The sequence below is a fragment of the Hemitrygon akajei genome, chromosome 1, assembly GCF_048418815.1.
Source record: "Hemitrygon akajei chromosome 1, sHemAka1.3, whole genome shotgun sequence".
In the NCBI taxonomy this organism is placed as follows: Eukaryota; Metazoa; Chordata; class Chondrichthyes; order Myliobatiformes; family Dasyatidae; genus Hemitrygon; species Hemitrygon akajei.
The window spans coordinates 52308813-52329941 of record NC_133124.1 but is presented as its reverse complement, the minus strand read 5'-3'; the positions used below and the strand labels follow the sequence as shown (position 1 = coordinate 52329941).

General features: G+C 38.9%; 1 protein-coding gene across 1 annotated transcript in view; it reads right to left on the bottom strand.

Moving 5' to 3' along the window:
• LOC140726600 (GRB2-associated and regulator of MAPK protein-like) overlaps nucleotides 1–21129 on the bottom strand; it is a 73510-nt gene that overhangs the window by 46325 nt on the left and 6056 nt on the right. The window contains 1 exon segment of the mRNA XM_073043191.1: nucleotides 13691–13831. Within this exon segment, the coding sequence (XP_072899292.1) occupies nucleotides 13691–13831 (141 nt within the window).

Here is a 21129-nt window from a genome sequence, read left to right as displayed (position 1 = left end):
GGAGAGGAGTGAACAGAAATCTATGGGACAGAAGAAACGAGGTAAATTTAAATGAAAAATAAACAGTATTGCTGTGCAAAAAGAGGTTGGCAATAAAATGAATACTGATCTGGAGGAGGTCTAAATGAGAAAAGACCAAATTTAATCAAAATTCTGAAATTATCAAAAAAATACTGCAGAGGCTGAAAATTGTAAGCAACAGCAGAAAATGATGGAACCGTTCATGATGAAAACCATAAACCCAAATGTTGAATCCACAAGCTTGTGATGCATATACCTAGAAAAGGTTACATTAAACAGAATTGGAATGGATTAGAAACCGACAATGATGGGAACTGGAAGCTCAGCGGCATGATTGTGGATGGAAGTTTGTTCGTTCTTCCAACATAAAGGCGACCGCATGAAAACTGTATAGTCACCTAGCAAATATGGAGGAACTAAGTAGGATCTTCACAAACAGCAGGAAATGTGAGGTATTTGTAAGGTGCATTATTGAAAAGGAACACTCTCTACATGGTGGAAAGATTGGGTTTCAGTGGTGAGACTATAACAAGAAACAAGATATTGCAACCTCTGTGGAGAGAGTTGAGAAACAGCAAGTGACACAATTATAATGGTTACAGCTTGTCAAATAAATCATATTTAGAAGTTATGTAACAGTGTAAGAACAGATACCATGAAAGCATGCTTCAGTTACAGTTGCTAGCAATCAGAATTCCAGGACCATTGATCCTAATATGTCTGAATTCACCACAGTAGCTGACAAAATTAATTCAAAATAAATATACCTGGAATTTTAAGAATGCAAGAGAAGTGGTCACCTTCACCTAGTCTGGCCTATAGACTGAACAATATAAACAGGAAATGTTGGAAGTACTCAAGAGGCTAGAATGAAAAGTATTTGACCTGACATGTTAACACTGCTTCTCTTCATACAGATGGGACCCAATCAGCTGAGTTTTTCTAGCATTTTTATTTTAGATTTTCAGCATTTTCAAGTTTATTTTAATTTCCAGACTCAACCATAGAATCATGAAGTACTACAGTATGTGATTGATTCTTAACTGCTTCCTCAGGGATAATTAGAAAGGGACAGGAAATGAAAGAATTTCTACTTACGTCCACATCTCGTGAATGAATAAAGCAAAGTAGATCTACGCCTAATTTGCATTTTATTTTATATTTGTACACTATAAGATGCAGGACAACTTGAGCAGTAAATACACTGACAAAAGAAATATTTTGCTCATCAGTACTGTTAAGGTGTCCAGAGCGAAAGTATTAATATCTACTAATTATGCTGACATGATGCAAAAATAAAAGTAGGATATCAAATTTTAAAAATATATAACCCATAAGAAAATACAAAGTATAGGAATGAGTTGCATTTCACAAGCACACAGAGTAAATTTCACTTTGTAATGAGGGAGAGTAAATACAAAAGGTGTGTATGTTTGTGGCCTAAGGTAGAAAGAGATGAGTTACACAGTTCTCGTTACATCCACATGCAGGTCAACTCTTTGAGTGATTAGGCAGAAAGTTTGAAGTTAATAACTCATCTGCTTCTACCTTGGGCCACAAACTTATTGCCACGAACTTATCAATCACCCCAGCTGTGGACAATTTCTGGAGGTCCAAGATCCGTATGCTCCACAACCACTGGACTAAGTGTGTAAATGTAGGAGAGGACTATGTTGAAAAATATATGTGCTAGGTTTTCTAAAATTGACTCCTTCTACCTTAGACCACGAACTTATCAATCACCTTTGGTATCACGCCATTCAAAACCTAACAGGTTATTATTAATTGTGAGGAATTAACTACTGAGAACAAGGAAAAGCCACTCAAAGTTAGCATAGGTTTAAATGGATTCAGAGCTTCATAGTATCTATGCATTCCACTGCATATGCCAACTTGGATAAAAGGAACTACACATCCTCATTTGTAAATGACACAAAATATGGAAACAGGCTATGTAGATAGGAATATTACATAAGAAATCTACAGATGGAATAAATAGGTAGGCAGGGCTATGACTTATGGAGTGTCAGGTTGGGAAGTATAAAGCTACTCACTGTCATTAAGAATGACAAAATTAAACATTCTCTTGAACTAATATCGAAGAAACAAAGACTGATGAATCAACGTATACGTTATTAAAAACTAGTGCAAAGATACAAAGAATCATGGAATGTTGACCTTTCAAAGGCTTGAGCTCACACTTGGTGCTTCAATTGTACAGAACTTTAGCTAAATCCACATGTAGGATAATGTCTTTAGTATTGATCTCTAAATGTTTGCAAAGAAGTACTACTTTTGGAAAAGCTACAAAGATTCTCCAGAGGGCTAAAAGCACTAAACGATTAGTACCGGTTACATGAATTTGGCTTGTATTCTCTCATTATGAAACTGAAAGACATTTTAATCAAATGATTAAGAGATCTTAACGGGTAGACAAGCTATTATCCTCATGGGGAAATAAAATACAAGGGATATAGAATCTTAAGTCTGAAGTTTGGCCACACAAGAAACGTCTTTTCCCACTGACCTGAAGGCTTTGGAAAGCAGCTTAATTAAGTCAACATCAAATGACATATATGAGTCTGGATACTAATAGAAATCAAAAGGCCCAGGTACAGGCAAATATGTTATGCCAAATTTGCACTAATATTAAGAACACAAAATAAACAACTGGTGAAAGACATACTGAGCTTTATTCAAACATTTAACTGCAATGACAAAATACAAATAATTCTTAACTTGCCCGGTACTCTACCAATCAAGAAATGAGGTGATTCATCTCAGACTTGTGTACTCTGGATCCTTAAATCTGTTTTCAAATAGTTCAAGCTTTTGTGCTGATACAGAATTCAGTAGGTAATGCTGTTTCCAGGACTCTCATATCTTCCTTCCCCTTTAGATTCTGTCCAATTACTCGGTACCACCTTGTTAGTCCAGAACAAGTCTCCCTCATTTCAGCCTTTTCTTCTCCATTCCATCTGGATTATTGGTTGCAATACCATCCTCTTCCATTTACCACTTCTTCAGCACGCGTCATTTTAGTTATGTGCATTCAGCAATCGGGCACAGAGTACTATCGAACCAATTGCACATGACAGTTCACACAAAGACCTTGCTTCCAAAACAATTTCATTACTTGGGTATGTCAGGGTCTTACAAACACAAGAGATACTGTTGATGCTGGAATCTTGAGCAACACACACAAAATGCTCGAGAAGCTCAGCAAGTCTGTCAGCATCTATGGAGAGGAATAAAGAGTCGACGTTTCTCATGAGTCCTGATGAAGGGTATTGGCTGAAAATTGTGTACTGTATTCATAATATTAGTGCAACTTTGGCATAATATTTGTTTACTCCTCTCAATAGATGCTGCCTGACTTGCTGAGTTCTCCAACATTTTATTAATGTATTAATCTGGGTCTTTAATAATTTTTATTACCATTGCAATGGACAGCTCTTCTACCTGACAATGAAGTGCTAAAAACACACACAAAATGCTGGTGGAATGCAGCAGGCCAGGCAGCATCTATAGGGAGAAGCACTGTCGACGTTTCGGGCCGAGACCCTTCGTCAGGACTAACTGAAAGGAAAGATAGTAACAGATTTGAAAGTAGGAGGGGGAGGGGAAAATGCGAAATGATAGGAGAAGACCGGAGGGGGTGGGGTGAAGCTGAGAGCCAGAAAGGTGATTGGCAAAAGGGATACAGAGCTGGAGAAAGGAAAGGATCATGGGACGGGAGGCCTAGGGAGAAAGAAAGGGGGAGGGGAGCACCAGAGGGAGATGGAGAACAGGCAGAGTGATGGGTGGAGAGAAAAAAAAGGTGGAGGGGGAAAAAAAACTAAATATATCAGGGATGGGGTAAGAAGGGGAGGAGGGGCATTAACGGAAGTTAGAGAAGTCAATGTTCATGCCATCAGGTTGGAGGCTACCCAGCCGGTATATAAGGTGTTGTTCCTCCAACTTGAGTGTGGCTTCATCTTGATAGTAGAGGAGGCCATGGATAGACATATCAGAATGGGAATGGGACGTGGAATTAAAATGTGTGGCCACTGGGAGATCCTGCTTTCTCTGGCGGACAGAGCGTAGGTGTTCAGCGAAACGGTCTCCCAGTCTGCGTCGGGTCTCACCAATATATAAAAGGCCACACCAGGAGCACTGAACGCACTATACCACACCAGCCAACTCACAGGTGAAGTGTCGCCTCTTTGATGGCATGGTGCTGCCATAAACTCATCAAGATGGGGTGGAAGAATTAAAAACTCTTTTTCTGAAAATTAGCAGAGTTCAGAGACACCTTGAACAACTCATCTTAAAATATCCATGATAGATTTGACCTAATAATATTCACTAAGGACTTTTGTTCAAATTCCCTGCTTAGTGTTTTTTGTTAACTTGCTGGGATACAGTCTAAGAGGAGAAAAAAAAATACAGATTTGGTCTCCCAAACTAGGGTAATACAAAGCTGTTGAACATAGTCTATAATAAATAAAACTGTAACACCATATATGTATCCTCAAAGTTCTCATTTATCCTTTGAAAATTAATGCTGTCAGTAATGCATCTCCACATGCAAGAAATCTCCAAGATGTAGATGACAGTTCCTTCAGTCCTATTTCTAGAAAGTCCAAGTAAGCAGAACTATATGCAGTATATAAAAACCTACAGCACAATACAGGCCCTTAGGCCCACAAAGTCATGTAGCATAACTAGCAATGCAACACCAGTATTTACATACAGTTGCAAGAAAAAGTTTGTGAACCCTTTGCAATTACCTGGATTTCTGCACTAATTACTCATAAAATGTGGTCTGATCTTCATCCAAGTCACAATAATAGACAAACACAGTCTTTCTAAACTTTACATACAAACAATTGTACTTTTCATGTCTTTATTGAACACATTGTTCAATCATTCACAGTCCAAGCTGGTAAAAGTATGTGAACCCTTGTATTTAATAATCGGTAGAACCTCCTTTAGCAGCAATAACCTCCACCAAATGTTTCTGCTCATCAGACATGCACAACGGTGAGGAATTTTAGCCCATTGTTCCATACAAAATTGTTTCAGCTCATCAATATTTCTGGGATACCTTGTATGAACAGCCCTCGTCAGATAATATTACAGCATCTCAATTGGGTTAAGGTCTAGACCAGGGATGGCCAACCTATGGCACATTGGATGCTTAGAAGTGGCACATTGCACCCCAGTGATAATAATAAAAAAGCCTACTCAATGCAAAAAGTATTAACCAAAACCCGATTTGTAGAAAAAAATCTGTAACAGGAATTCAAGTAGCTTAGAACTAGAAATGGGTTTTACTGAGAATAAATCTAAAACTTAGTAATTATTTTTAGCAATTTTATTATTTCATGCATATCTTTTGGCGAATATTATCTTCTTTCACATTAATCTGTTTTCAATTTTTAAAAAATGTTCAATGAGACAAACCAGGAAAGAAGTACTTTTGTTCTGCAGTTGTTCCATAACTGTTCAATACACGTTTGATACTTGTTTGATCCTGAGGCACCAGGCGTCTGCACCAGCGGTGCGTCGCAGGTCTTTGCCAGTCAGTTTACAATTGACACTCGTGCGCTACGGAGTTGTGCTTTGTTCGTCCTTTGTGAACATTTGCAGTTTTATACTTTTTCAAAAATTAAGCCTTGTCTTTACATTGTTACCCATCACAGTGCAAAAGAAAAGCAGAAAGTGTTAGTAAGTGTGAATTCAATGAACAGTGGGAAAATCAGCTCTTATTTATAGCGGGTCTGTCAGGAAAACCATTGTGCATTGTTTGTGAAAACACGTTCTCACATAATAGAAGACATGATTTAATAGACACTATAAAACACAACATCAGACTGAAATAGAAGGAAAACTGAAGCTAGTGCTTGGGTCTGAGTTACGGAAAGAATATGTGATTAAGAAAAAGGAAGAAATCAAAAGAAGACAATATATTTGTTAGAAGTCTCATTAAGGTAAGTAATGTTTATCTTGTTTTTATATTAAATCAATATATCATGTAAAAGTGCTGAATATGTCTATATTAACATATTTTTACAAGAATTGAATGGGGATACAAGAGTTGTATGGTGCATCTGAACTCCTGCGTGAAAAAATTGACGCATAGAATGTAAATGGTTAGCTAACCTTGACTTGGCCATTCCAAAACAACAATTTTCTTCTTTTTTTTTTAAAACCAGCTTGTTGTTTATTTACTCGCGTTTTGGATCATTGTCTTGTTGCATCATCCAACTTCTAAGCTTTAGGTGATGGATCGCTACCCTGACATTCTCCTGTAAAATGTCTTGATACAATTTTAAATTCATTGTTCCCTCAACAACTGCAAGTGTCCAGGCCCTGAGGTAGCAAAGCAGCCCCAAACCATGATATTCCTTCCACCATACTTCATGATGGTGTGCAGTGCCCTTTTTCCTCCAAACCTAGCAGTGTGAATTTCTGCCAAAAAATTCAACTGTCTCATCTATCCACAAAACCTTGTCCAAGAAGCACTGTGGAATATTCAGGTGTTATTTTGCAAACTGGAAACGTGCAGCAATGTTTCTTTTGGAGAGCTGTGGTTTCCTTTCTGGCATCCCTCCCATTCTTATTCAGTATTTTTCTTATAGTGGACACATGAACAGAGACTTTAGCAAGTTCTAGAGCTTTCTGAAGGTCTTCTGCTGTTATCCTTGGGTACTTTTTCACCTCCTTCAGCATTGCACGTGCGCTCTTGGTGTGATCTTTGCAGGACACCAACTCCTAGGGAGTAGCAACAGTACTGAATTTTCTTCATTTGTAGAGAACTTCTCTTACTGTGGACTTGATGAACACAGTCTTTAAAAATGTTGATGTAGCCTTTTCCAGCTTCATACATCTCTACAATCTTCTAATGTCTTCTGAAAGTTGTTTAGATTGCGGCACGGTGCACATAAACAAGTCTTTCTTGAGAAGAGCAGGCTCTGTCAGTAACCGATTTGTCTTTTTTTTAAAAATAGGGTAGGGCATCTCTACAATCCACACCTCCAATCTCATCCCATTGACTGGAACTTTTGACTCTAAATAGCATTTGCAGAAGGCATTACCCCAGAGGTTCACACACTTGTTTGAACCTAGACTCCGATTGTTAAAATACTGTACTCACTATTGATGAGAAGTACAATTGTTTGTGTGTTATTAGCTTAGGCAGATGGTGTTTGCCCATCATTGTGACTTAGATGAAGATCAGACCACATTTTATGAGTAATTAATGTGGAAATTTCAAAGGGTTCACAAACTTTTTCTTACAACTCTAACTGCTTCAGTTGAGTTTTTGAACAATGGAGGTCACCCAGGTGACTGAGCAATAACAGAATGCCACTTAACAGCGAGAGTTAGTGGCTACAGATGAGACTGAAGTATGAATGTTTCTTGCCAATTAACAACCCAAAACTAATTTTTTCTTATGAACATGACATATTCAGCTCTCAAAATCCTTGTACCCAAACTACACAATTTGGATAGAGGCAAATTTTCTGATAATATCTAATACCAAGTGAATTCAATTAGCTGAAAACTGGTTTGTGCATAGTGGGTATCTCACAGGAAAGAGGTAATAGCAGGGATAGATCCAACATCTCTGACTGAACACAGCTACAAAATCTTTAGGCCTTGTCTTTTGCACACATGCTGTTAAACTCGTTACTGAAAATGGGGCGGTGCCTATTCCTTCTACTGTCTGTTTTATTGGCCTCTACCATTCATGAAAGGATGCAGCAGGGCTGTGGAATTTTGATCTGATTTATTAGTTGTGGCACGGCATAGTTGACAGGCATATTTTGTCTATACATTTTATCAAACTCAATCTTGTGTTTCAACTTCATATGGTTAACACCTCATTTTTAGGTACACGTGAGATCCTCGCTGATGTGTATGCCAAGGAACCTAAAACTATTCACTCTCTCAATGATGTCAATAGGGATTAGCCTATCTCCATTCTTCCTGTAGTCCACAACCAGCTCCTTGTTCTTGTGACTTAGGGAGAGGTAATTTTCTTGACACCACTGTGTCAGGGCGATGATTTCTTCTCTATATACTGCCTCATTATTATTTGAGACTAGGCCAATCAATGTAATATCGTCGGCAAATTTAATGAGCAGACTGGAGCTGTGTGTGGCCACACAGTCATGGGTATACAGAGAGTAAAGGAAGTGGCTTAGGATACAGCCTTGAAGGGTTCCTGTGTTGAGGGTCAGAGGGGCAGAGGTGAGGGAGCCCACTCTAACCACCTGCCAGCAAACTGACAGGAGGTCCAGCATCCAGCAGCATAAGGCAGGGTGAAGGCTGAAGTCTCTGAGCTTCTTGTCAAGCCTGGAGGGAATTCTGAACTGCTGAATGCTGAACTGTAGTCCAAGAACAACATTTTCACATCAATCAGAATCTGTAAGGCTTTTTATAAAGTCCCACATTCTTCAAAATGACCAATTGTCCATGAAACCCAGGGCAATCGTTCATTGGGGGGGGGGGGGGGGGGAACCTGAGGTCGATGATTACTTTTGCAATTGAAAGCCTGTAATCAGCAGCATCATGCAGAGATCAGTACTGGAACTCCTTTTTCATTATAAACATTAACAAACTGTTGTGAATATAGGGGTGGGGGATGACTAGTGAATTCACAGATGGTGCAAAGAATGACAGTGCTGTGGATAATGAAGAGTATTCTCTTCAGCTACACAAGAATATCAATCAGTTGGAAAGGTGGGCAAAGAAATTAGTGCAGAGGAGGCCTGCTAAGACTTTGCCTGGCATGGAGTACTTAAGCAAGGAGAGACAGACTAGGCTGGAATTGCTTATGTTGAAGCAGTGAGACAGATGTGGCCCGAGTATGGTATACAAAATTACAGGGAGCATACACAGGGTAGATAATGAAAGTCCTTTCTCCTGAAAGGAAGTGGCTACAACCAGAAGGGCAGGTTTGTCTGAGGTAACATACTTAGAGGGAATTTGAGGAAATTTCTTTTTCATCCAGTGGTTAGGCACTTTGGTCAGCATGGACAAGTTTGGTATGTGTCAGTGCTGTAAAACTGAATCTACTCTCACAATATTTCAGTATTTAGATGAGCGCCTGAAATACCATGGCATAAAGGGCTATGGGCCAAGTTGTGTTATTGTATAAATAGCTACTTGATGGCCTGTGTGAACAGGCTTGGCTAAAGAGCCTATTTTCATGTTGTATGACTCATTAAATTGGGAAGGAGGTGCCTGTCTAGGCAGGCAGATTGCCATTTACACAGGGCCTCAGTACACTTCTGAGGTGTAGCCTCCAGGTAGTTCTCCATTTTGAACTGTCAAGGGCCACAGAGATTCACAAAAGTCCATTGCTATACTGCAGTTTTGTTTTGTTTTTTTAAAAGGCATCAAACAATTCCCTAACATTTACCTCTGACTGTCAAGCAATCTCTTCCTGTGACAAACCTCAAAAGTGAGCACTGCAGAATGGAATGTAAATGAAAATCACTGAATCAAATCTTTGCTAAGATGGGACTGGCAGGACATGGCAATGCTTTGCAGGCAGTGAAACAAACTACTTGCTATTCTGCTAACAGTTCCATTAAATATACATTTTCTGAACTACAATCATAGCAATCCGCAGCCTGTAATTTCCCTTTGGAGTTATGCCTTTGAACGTTCTGTATGATCTGCCGTTCTTGCTGTATCCTGAAGGATTCGGTGGACTGGACTTTCAAGAATGCAGGTTAGAATGCGGCCATTGCTGGAGTGACTTCAGGCTGGATTGAAGCATCTGGCTTGGACCTGACAGCAAAAAAACTGCTAATGATTTTAATTTAGCCCCCTTAATGATAGATAAATACGAGTCTGAACATGGTGAAGCCTTGAACTCTAATCTTGCTGAGAAACAGGAACTATAGAAATCGCGTCAATACAATGTTACATACCTAGAGTATGGCTTAATTCCATTCGTCAGATCAGCGACACTCTATTTGTCTTATTTGTAATACCGTAACGTAATGAGGCCATCAAGATGGCAGGAAAAGACACCCTGAAAAGGCTCCTCTACTCCAAGGCCTCCTCTACTGTCAAAATGAACACAAACTCAGGTTGGAGGAACAACACCTTATATACCGGCTGGGTAGCCTCCAACCTGATGGCATGAACATTGACTTCTCTAACTTCCGTTAATGCCCCTCCTCCCCTTCTTACCCCATCTCTGACATATTTAGTTGCTTGCCTGTTCTCCATCTCCCTCTGCTGCTTACCCCCTCCTTCTTTCTCCCAAGGCCTCCCATCCCATGATCCTTTTCCCTTCTCCAGCTCTGTATCACTTTTGCCAATCACCTTTCCAGCTCTTAGCTTCACCCCACCCCCTCCAGTCTTCTCCTATTTCGCATTTCCCCCTCCCGCTCCTACTTTCAAATCTCTTACTATCTTTCCTTTCAGTTAGTCCTGATGAAGGGTCTCGGCCCGAAACGTCGACAGTGCTTCTCCTTATAGATGCTGCCTGGCCTGCTGTGTTCCACCAGCATTTTGTGTGTGTTGTTTAAATTTCCAGCATCTGCAGATTTCCTCATGTTTTCCCTGAAAAGGCTACTTACTTCCATAAAAGACACTCTACAAAGGCTACTTATGGTGTTACTCAGCTCCAGAAGATGAAAAGCATATGAAAAGCGTTGCACACAAGTCATTTACCAAGGAAACTGAAAATTCCATCTTTAATATCTTTATTTTTCCCTTACAGGGTTGTATTTTGAAGACCCTGACCTGGAGCTACACGCTGATCACTGCTCTTTGCGGGAATGGGACCCGCTTTCGGGGTTTCAGGACTGCCCACTGTTCGGCACGCCAAGGGCACGGCCTAAGTATTCAGCTCGGCTTTGGAAGTCTAGGATCTCAGGCCACTGGAGACAGGCGGATCAAAGATCGGTGCCACAAGAGACCCATGTGTCATGGGGGAGTTGGAATATCTGTGGCTGTGTGCCCAGTGACTCGTGATCTTCGGGCACAGAGCTGGGAAATAAAGCAACGTGGCAGACTTTTAACATCGAAATCCAGCGAGTTGTTTGTTATGTTTCCCCGCTTGCTGCAAAAACAGAGAAACCTCTCTCTCCATTAACAGGATGTCAAATGTGGTATGTCGAATGCCAGGTGAACAATGTAATCTTTGGGGTAACTGCAAGTCTGTGTCTTTACTGTTGCTTTGCTCACGTGAGTGCTCCGTGGCAGGTGCCGATGCTTTTTTTTGATGGTGGGAGGGGGAGGGGGGATTGTTGCTTACTGCCACTTATGCATGGGATGGGGGAGCTGGTGGGGTTCTAACTGTCATTAGAATGACTGTCATTCATTCTTTGGGGCACTCCTCTGTTTTCGTGGATGGTTGCAAAGAGAAAGCATTTCAGAATGTATATTGTATTCTCTGACATTAAATGTACTTTTGAAACCTTTGAAATTACCTGGATAGTGGTCTCATTGCTTCTTATAACATTTACAAAATGATAACAAAGTGTCCAAAATCTCATACAATCGATGAAAGATTAATAATGCCTGCTGTATCAGAAGTGCTCAAAATTACACAGGTATTTTAAAATCAATTCCACTGAATAATAACTCTGTAGCTCACCGTATTGACAAAGTGAGTGAAAATATTGAGTATCAACTATGGACAGAGCTACAAAAAGCAGATTTTGAGATACAACTGACTGAGTCAACTGTGCGAGACAATGAGGTATTGCTAATGGCACATGTACAGTTTATCAAAGATGGAGAAGTTTATCAGGAGATTCTTTTTTGTAAAAAGAGAAAAACCTATCAACTGAGAATCAATCTACAAGAAGCTCAAAATGTATAATGAGGACGAAAGTATTCTGATTAGGAACGTGATTTCTTGGGCAACATATATGACAGATTGCCATGCTGGTTTAGTGGCATTTATGAAAAAAAAATTACAAGTTTGTTTGCAATCCATTGTGTAATTCAATGTCAACATCTCGCAGCCTAAAATCTTAGGCAGTGACTATTCTGAAGCATGACTCTTGAAATATCTGATATCAACAAAATTAAAGCTCATCCATGTAATAGAATATTTCGCCAGTTACGCCAAGATAATGATGAAGGGCTTGAATGCTTACTTCTTCACACTGAAGTGCGAAGGCTGCTGTTTAAAACGTTCCTTTAATCTTTTTGACACTGGATGAATTTTTGATCGAAGTCAACAAGAGCTTGGGAAACAAGATTGAACTTCTATGTGGCAAGCCTAGCTAATATGCACGACAAAATAAACACTCCAAATATGAAACTGCAGGGTGAGGATTTGAATTTAATCCAGGTAAAAAGTGCAGTGTCCACTTTTATGAGAAGATTGGAAATATACAAGCAAAACATTGGGAGAAGAATGTTCTCATTGTTTCACTGCATGGAAAGTATGGCACTCTCTTTCACAGGCAGTGATTTGCAAGAGTACTGCTTGCACTTGCAGTCACTAAAGAAGGATTTTCAGAATCGATTCAAGGATTTGAACGATCTGGAAATTCCAGACTGGGTAATCAACCCATTTCCTTGCAAGGAGAAAGAACAGGAAGAAAGATTGCAAGAAGAAAATATCAAAATTCAGAAAGATGAAGCAGAAAAACGCTTTTCAAAAAATGTTGGCTTTTGTGGTATGTAGCTACACCGTCACAAGTAGTTTCCTGGTCTTTGGAGAGGAGCCAAACCGCTCTTCATTGCATTTCCATCCTCCTACCTTGTTGAAAGAGGCTTCAGTGCAGTGAACAACATACTCACAAGAACAGCAACTGCTTGGACATTGTTATGCATGGCAACTTAAGGCGTTTACTGTCACAACTTGAACCAGATTTTCCAACTCTTGCTAAAAGCCATCAAGCTCAAGGATCACATTTATATGAAAGCTGCTGTACAGCACACAGGTACTGTGCATGCTAGGTTTAGAGACAAATAAAAATTTAAAGCAGAATCATTTTTCTCATGTTAGCATGTAGTAGTGCCTAATTAGGGTGTTGGCAAATATGAAGGTGCTTTAAGGGGGCTTTGGCAAGTATTAGAGTTCTTTAGGGAGGAGCTGGGCTTAAAAAAAAGGTTGGGAAACACTGGATTAAGGTGTCAAGGCTGAATCAGTGTTCAGCTCACTACTCTGTGAGGCCTTATGTGCCTTGGCTTGGCACTGAACTGACTCCATGGCTGCTACCTGTAGCAATCAGGCTCCTGGACCGGCTACAGCACAAAACTGGCTCCATAGCTGCGTATTCACTTCCGTGGGCTCTGTTGTTCATATTTTGTATATTATTGATAATTTTTTTTAATGTTAGCACCATTTGTTACTTTTATGTGCATGGATGTTTGACAGTTGTGGTGTGGGTTTTTTTCCCATCGATCCTATTGGGCTTCTTTGTTTTGTGGGTGCTTACAAGATGTATCTCAAGGTTGCACATGTAGACATACGTTGATAATAAATGTACTTTGAACTTAATTCTATTCCTTTAAAAACTTTAAACACCATCTCAGCTGCCCCCTGACAGCCCACACAATAAAGTAATAATCTCTATTCCAGATATCTTTGTAAAAGAAATATTCCTGATGTCTTTATGAGGAAAACAAGAGTTAACAATTGCCTCTAATCTGTTAAACTGAACTAGTGGAAGAACGCTGTATATTCAAGTCTTACCTCCATAGTGAACAGGAATCTCTATTTTTGGCCCAATCACATAATGACCTTCTTCCAAGCTATGGGCAGTAATTGTAGTCCATTGTCGACAGGAATGAAGCAAAACTAAATCATTTTCACGAATCCCTTCCACTGTTTCCCCTGCAAAAGAAATCTTCTGATTAGCAAAAGCATCAAATAGAGTCATTGGGTTAAATTTAGCAAGGCATTTTAAATGATAGATGTTGTTTGTTGCTCCAGATTGCAATCTGCTAGAGGAACTCAGTGGGTCAAGCAGCATCTGTGTGGGGTGGGAAGAATTGTTGGGCCAAAACCCTGCAACAGGATAGGACAGTAGATTATTTGCTACTCCAGTTTAAAAGATTATCATGCATGTGTAGTCTACTCTCGTTTAGTAAAATGAACTATCTGGTAATACAAATAAAACAAGACTGAGAATATAGCAATAATTGGTCACTTGGTTAAACTAGTGTATGACTGAGTTTGTACATAACTAAACCCTCCTTCCACTTATCACTTTTCCTCATTACATCTTCTATTTCTTTCTCCAAGTTCTGCTTGACAAGCTCCTCTCTAAATGTATTCCTCCTATTCTAAATAGTTCTCATGGTAATTAGCTACACATTCTTATCATTCTCAAGAGAAACATTGTAAAACCTTACAAATAAACAATTCAGTTTACAAACTCCAAACTTTTTGAATTATGCCTTTTTTAAGAGTCCACCCCCCCCCCCCGCCATATTCTTATAGGATACCAATACTTGTTACTTTAGTCCCTCAATTCTATATTAAAAAATAGCCTTAATTAGCTCCACGACATATTCAATAAATTCTGGAGCTGGAATTTCCAATCTGTAGGATTCAGGGGCAACTGTTTGGTAGTTTACCAGTTTAAGCACCTATAAATATCTAGTTAAAAGATACAAGCAACATTTTTTTAAATATTCTACACGGAAATGTGCACAATTGCTAGCACCTTTTCTTGAGTTTCGAAGATTGAGTGACCCAATTAACAGAACAGATTGAAAATGTTTTGTCATATACAGATGGAACTCATAAAATTAAGCTAATTATTTCCACTGTTGATAATATAGAAATACTCAAGCTCATGGAGGAAGGACTATTGAATTCTCCACCATTTCAAAAGTGAGAATGAGCATAATGTTGTAAGATTATCACAAGCTCACATCACTAATGATTTATATTAGAAATCCATGTCTACATAAAGAAAGAAAAGTTAACAGGTTTAATTCATTATAACATTGCCTACTCAAATCTTACTTTGACTGAAATATTTAAATAAAGATAAGGTGATTATAAATGAAACTGTATTTTGAAACTTTACTGATACTATCAAAGTTCAGTTGCATAATAGTTACAGCATTACAATCTAATGCCTTATACAGTCACACTGACCAGATTATATACATTGCAGCTCAGTCGTCATTAACCTTTTTTTACAGCATCTTCTTAAAAATTCTTCTTCATACAACTCCTTTAACAAAACTACGAATTTTCCAAAGTAACAAAATACATCATATAAGAAGCTCAATTCTAATCAAAATAATTCAACTTCAAAAAAAAGTGATGTATCAACTTATACCAAAACATTAGCTTCTGCTTAAGAACAAAATTTCCCTTTTAAGCAATATCAAACTTTCCAAAAGTCACTGGAATATACTATAGTAAAATCTCCGGAAATTTAAGTTTCCTTGTGACAAGTTCTAGCAGGCAAGCATGACTAGATTAGCTGGCATTCACTCAAGACATTTTACAAGTTAACACTAATGAATAAGAGAGGAGTTGAGTGATGAACTACAGAAAAAGGAGGGAAACAGGTGAGCCAGAGTACATATGTGGAAAAGAGACAGCCGGGGGGAGGGGGGGAGCCAGTGAGAACAGTAGACTAGTAGGAAATATGCAATCGGTGTATAGGAGAAAATTGAAAAGATTACATTTATTGTCCTCAATATCCTGACATCACATAATGGAGATCAGACAGCATGACAATTCATGTAACCATGAAGAGAGATGTTTGAAGTAGTCAGATTGGAATGGTATATGTCTGCATAAATATGGAAACAGACATCATTTTGAACATTCCCATAATTGCTTTGCTAATTCATATTTTGTATTCTAGCACCTTTTCCTCCCCTTCCCCACCCCACCCCCAAACTTCAGTTACTCTCAATCGTTGAATTATCATTTGTATCAGTCAGTCCCTCTCTTGGTTTTCACCCTTTCCCTACACCCATTGTTCTTTCCAATCCTTCCCCTTCTCCGCAACTTTAACTCTGTCTGATTTCCAAATTTTGGTCAGTTCAGATGAAAAGAAACAGAAACACTAACCATTCCTTTCTCCACTGATGCTGCCTGACCTGCTGAGTATTCTCTTCATTTTGCTTTGGTTTTTCCCCAAAAAAGATAATACATCCAGTAAATATACTTAAAAAAACACTGGACTTATTAATGCAGATTAGCTGGCAGCTAGGAAAAAAATTCTAACAGTAACCATATTAATTCTATATACAGTATATTTGTATTACACTAAGTCTTCACCAGATCTACCTCAAGCTAGGAAAAACAAAAATGCAATAATAACTTCCATAGTGGAGATCTGATTCAGCCACCCCAAGTTAGCCACATTGATCTTTTAATTACAGAATAAACCTTAACTATTTAATTTGTCCACCAGTCCTCATCAAGGGGTTAGCAGTGGAAAGAGAAGCAGTTTCAAGTTCCTCATATCAACATCATTGAAGATCTATCCTGAACCCAACATATTGACGGAATTATGAAGAAGGCACACCAGCTGCTCTATTTCATTAGGAGCTTGGTGAGATTTGTTATGTATTCTAGCAAATTTCTACAGAAGTACAGTAGAAAACTTTCTAACTGGTCGAATCACCATCAGGTATGGAGAAGCCACTGCATAGGATTGGAAAGAGCTGCAGAAAGCATTGAGGACATCTTCAAAACATGATGCCTCAAAAAAAAAAGGTGGGATCCATGATTAAGGACTCTAATACTTAGCGCATGCCTGCTTTTCATCACTAGCAATAGGGAGGATATACAGGAGCCTGAAGACACACACCCAATGCTTAGGAACAGTTTATTCCCCTCCATCAGATTCCTTAACAGTCCATAAACCCATGAACACTACATCACTATTTTGCCCTTTTTCACTACTTTTTATATTTCCTCATGTAACAGTATTTTTAATTATGCATTGTACTGTACTGCTGCTGCAAAACAAAATTCATGGCATATGTCAGTAATAATAAACCTGATTTTGAGTCATATTCAGTCATTTACCAGAACACAGATTCTGGAGAGAAATAGCCATTTCTGATTTTCTGTAACAAGCAGCACTACTGAAGACTGTGAGATGACAAGTAAAAGCTAAACTGAGAACTACACATCAAATCTACTCCAAGAGTAGGCGAACCAAGCAGTTAAAGGCTTAAAAATTAAAAAGCAAGTTTGAAAACCTCAAATGAAGATGTTTGTATTAACCAGTTTTTAAATAGAAGAATAAGATCTACAAAACTAAGGATCTTTCAGCTACAGGTTCAAAGCTGATCGATGAGATTGCTGCACCTTTTTATGCCTCAGGCAGAATCTTAGAACAACCATTGCACAGAAATTACAAAGCATTTCCATATACTAAAAACAGATTTCATAGCAAATATGCTCCACAAGCAACCTGGTTAGAATTCAAAGTGCTTAGAGGATTATTACAGGATTATTCGCCCTCCCGATTACATCAACTGTAAGGCGACATTACAAATTTGTCTCTTTGAACACAGAATAAAATTGAAATAAATGTTGGTATCTAAATTTGAGGAGATTCAAAAAACACATCCAAATTTTCAGTATTGCAAGCAGCTTAAACAAAAATTAACCTCTAGCAGCATTGAACAACATTCATGTAGAATAGTACACAGATTTCAATTAAATCTGAAATTGATCAATACAGTGGCCATCTAAGCTCCTGACACATTACTATCATTTCTGCATCACAGTGACCAATACTCCAAGTATTATCCATGCTACTAGTTGCCAGCCAATCTAATTACCCATAACACAACCGATACATTTCCTACTGGTCCCAAAATTCCATTTGGCATCAGAAGCAACCAATGCTATATTTATTTTGAAAGTTGTTGCGTTCCAACTGTAATATGTATACAGAGAGACAACAGTATGAGAAGGAGAAATCATAAATCAGACAAGAAAACTGTATGGATAGCCATACGTGGCTCAGCATGCAATTTAAAAAAAATAAATACAATTACAGAACTATTCAAACTATTCCAACTTTGTGCTAAATTGGCAATGAATCATAGATCATTTATTTATCTTATAAAATATTACTCCAGGTTTAAAGAAAATGTGTGCTATGCAGGAATTCCATAGCCCTCAGTATGTTCATGCCCAAATGCACACCATTCTAATCCTAGTTTCATATGGATTTCCTACAAGCCTTTATATCATTCCATTTTAACACACAAAATGCTGGAGGAACTCAGCAGGCCAAGCAGCATCAATGGAAAAGAGTACAGTTGACATTTCAAGCTGACACCCTTCATCAGGGCCTGAAGAAGGGTCGGCCCAAAACATTGACTATTAAAATTAATCTATTACCCTAATCAGCCTATATCAGCTAACCGCCTATGACCAATTTCTTCCAGCATGGTAGCAGGTTCAACCTTCCAACAGAAGGCCAGCATCCAGCTGATCTACAAAGACTTGTGTTTCCAATTTAAATGATAGGCTCCACCACTCATTAGATTTGACAAGCAATACTCTGCTCTCCCAGTTCACTGTATTGTCAAATGCAAATTAATTGTTGTCTTTACAAGAACAACAGTGCATCCTTCAACTTCTAATGCATTTAAGTTTGGAAATATACGCTTAACGATTGTGGAAAATGCTGCACAGTATCACATACTAATCTCTGCAGTACATTTAATACATTGATTGCATCATAAAACCATGGACAGTGAATCCCCTTATAAAGCACAACACAAAGATTTTGGTAGGTTAAAGGGGGGAAAGAATATAGTAAATGATAGGACCCTCAGAAGCACTGATGAACTGAAGGAGCTTGGGGTGCAAATCCACAGTTCCTCGAAAGTGGCAACACAGGCTGATAGGGTGTTAAAGAACACACGTTATGCTCGCCTTCATTGGTCAGGGCATCGAGTATAAAAGGTCAGAAGTCATGATGCATCAGCATAAAGCTTTGATACGCTCACATATGGAGTACTGTGTGCAGCTCTGGACACTACACTATGTTTTGCAAAGGGTGCAGAAGTCGTTTATCAGAATGTTGCCTAGAGTGCAGAGTATTAACAATAAGGAAAGAAATGGCCAAAGTTGGAATGTTAGAGGGTGAGGGGCAGCCTGATAGAAATATATAAAACTACGAAAGGCACAGACAGGGCAAACGGCCAGAGTCTATTTCCCCAAGATAAAAATGTCAAATAGACTACACAGCTTTAAGATGAGAGTGTGAAAGTTTAAAGGAGATTTATGAGGCAAGTGATATTTACAGAGAATACAAGTATATGGATCTTGTGCATGCAGACATGATGAGTTTAGTCTGCCACCACAGTGATGCAAACATCATGGGCTAAGGCAACTAAAAAGAGAGTTATTAAGGAGGCAAGGATGGAATAGAAAAGTAAGCTAGTCAATAATATTAAAAAGGATACCAAAAGTTTCCTCAGATAAAAGTGTAAAAGAGAGGATATTAGACCACTGGAAAACAATGCTGGAGAGGTAGTAATGGGAGACCATGAAGTAGCTGACAAGCTAAATAGATATTTTGCATCAGTCATCAATATGGAAGACACCAGCAGCATGGTGGAAGTTCCAGGTGTCAGGGGGCATTAAGTGTGAAGTTCCCATAATTAGGGAGAAGGTTCTTGGGAAACCAAAAGATCTGAAGGTAGAAAAGTCACCCAGACCAGATGGTCTACACCCCAGAGTTCTGAAAGAGGTGGCTGTAGAGATCGTGGAGGCATTAGTAATGATCTTTCAAGAATCACTAGATTCTGCAATGGTTCCAGAAGACTGGAAAATCGCAAATGCCACTCCACTCTTCAAGAAGGGACAGAAGCAGTAGAAAAGAAATTATAGGCCAGTTAGTCTGACTTCAGTGGTTGGGGAAATGGATAGAGTTGATCATTAAGGACGAGGTCTCAGGGTATTGGAGGCACATAAGATAGGATGTAGTCAGCATGGTTTCCTCAGCCTTTGACAAGGTGCCACACATGAGACTGCTTAACAAGCTACAAGCACATGGTATTACAGGAACGTTTCTAGCATGGATAAAGCAGTGGCTGATTGGCAGGAGGCAAAGAGTGGGAATAAAGACAGCCTTGATTGGCTGCCATTGACTAGTGGTGTTCTACACAGGTCTGTGTTGGGACCAATTCTTTTTACACTATAGGTCAATGATTTGGATGATGAAATTGGTGGCTTTATTGCAAAGTTTGCAGATGATATGAAGATATGTGGAGGGGCCAGTAGTTCTGAGGAAGTACAGAGGCTACAGAAGGATTGAGACTGATTAGGAGAATGGGCAAAGAAATCACAGATGGAATACTGTGTCGAGAAGTGTATGGTCATACACTTCAGTAGAAGAAATGAAAGGGTTGACTATTTTCTAAATAGAGAGAAAATACAAAAGCCGAGGCACAAAGGGACTTGGGAGTCCTTGTGCAGGATTCCCTAAAGGTTAATTTGCAGGTTGAATCTGTAGTGAGGATGGCAAATGTGATATTAACATTCATTTCAAGAGGACTAGAATATAAAAACAAGGATGCAGTGTTGAAACTTTATAAAGCCTCACTTGGAGTATCACGAGCAGTTTTGGGCCCCTTATCTTAGAAAGGAGGTGCTGAAACTGGAGATGGTTCAAAGATGATTCACAAAAATGATGAAATGACAGAGCAGACTCAATGAGCCAAATGGCCTAATTCTGCTCCTACATCTTATGGTCTACGGAGCTGTATAGAACATAGAAAAGTGCTATTTATTTAGACTTTCTGATGAAGCTACATTTATCTCACAGAAGTGAGAGTCTACATTCTGGCCAGCAGGAATGCCTAGGCAAACATATTAATATATCAAATGAAATATCAATTGAAGTATTAGATAAATGAGTTCAAGTTTACTGTCATTCAGCCATACACGTGTATACAGCTGAACAAAACATCGTTTCTCTGGAGCCAAAGTGCAAAACACATTACACAGTCACACCATTATGACAAATCACAATACAGTCACAAAATAATATTGCACATATTGGGAGTCCTTGTGCAGGATTCCCTAAAGGTTAATTTGCAGGTTGAATCTGTAGTGAGGATGGCAAATGTGATACTAACATTCATTTCAAGAGGACTAGAATAGGACTGAGTGGCATTGTC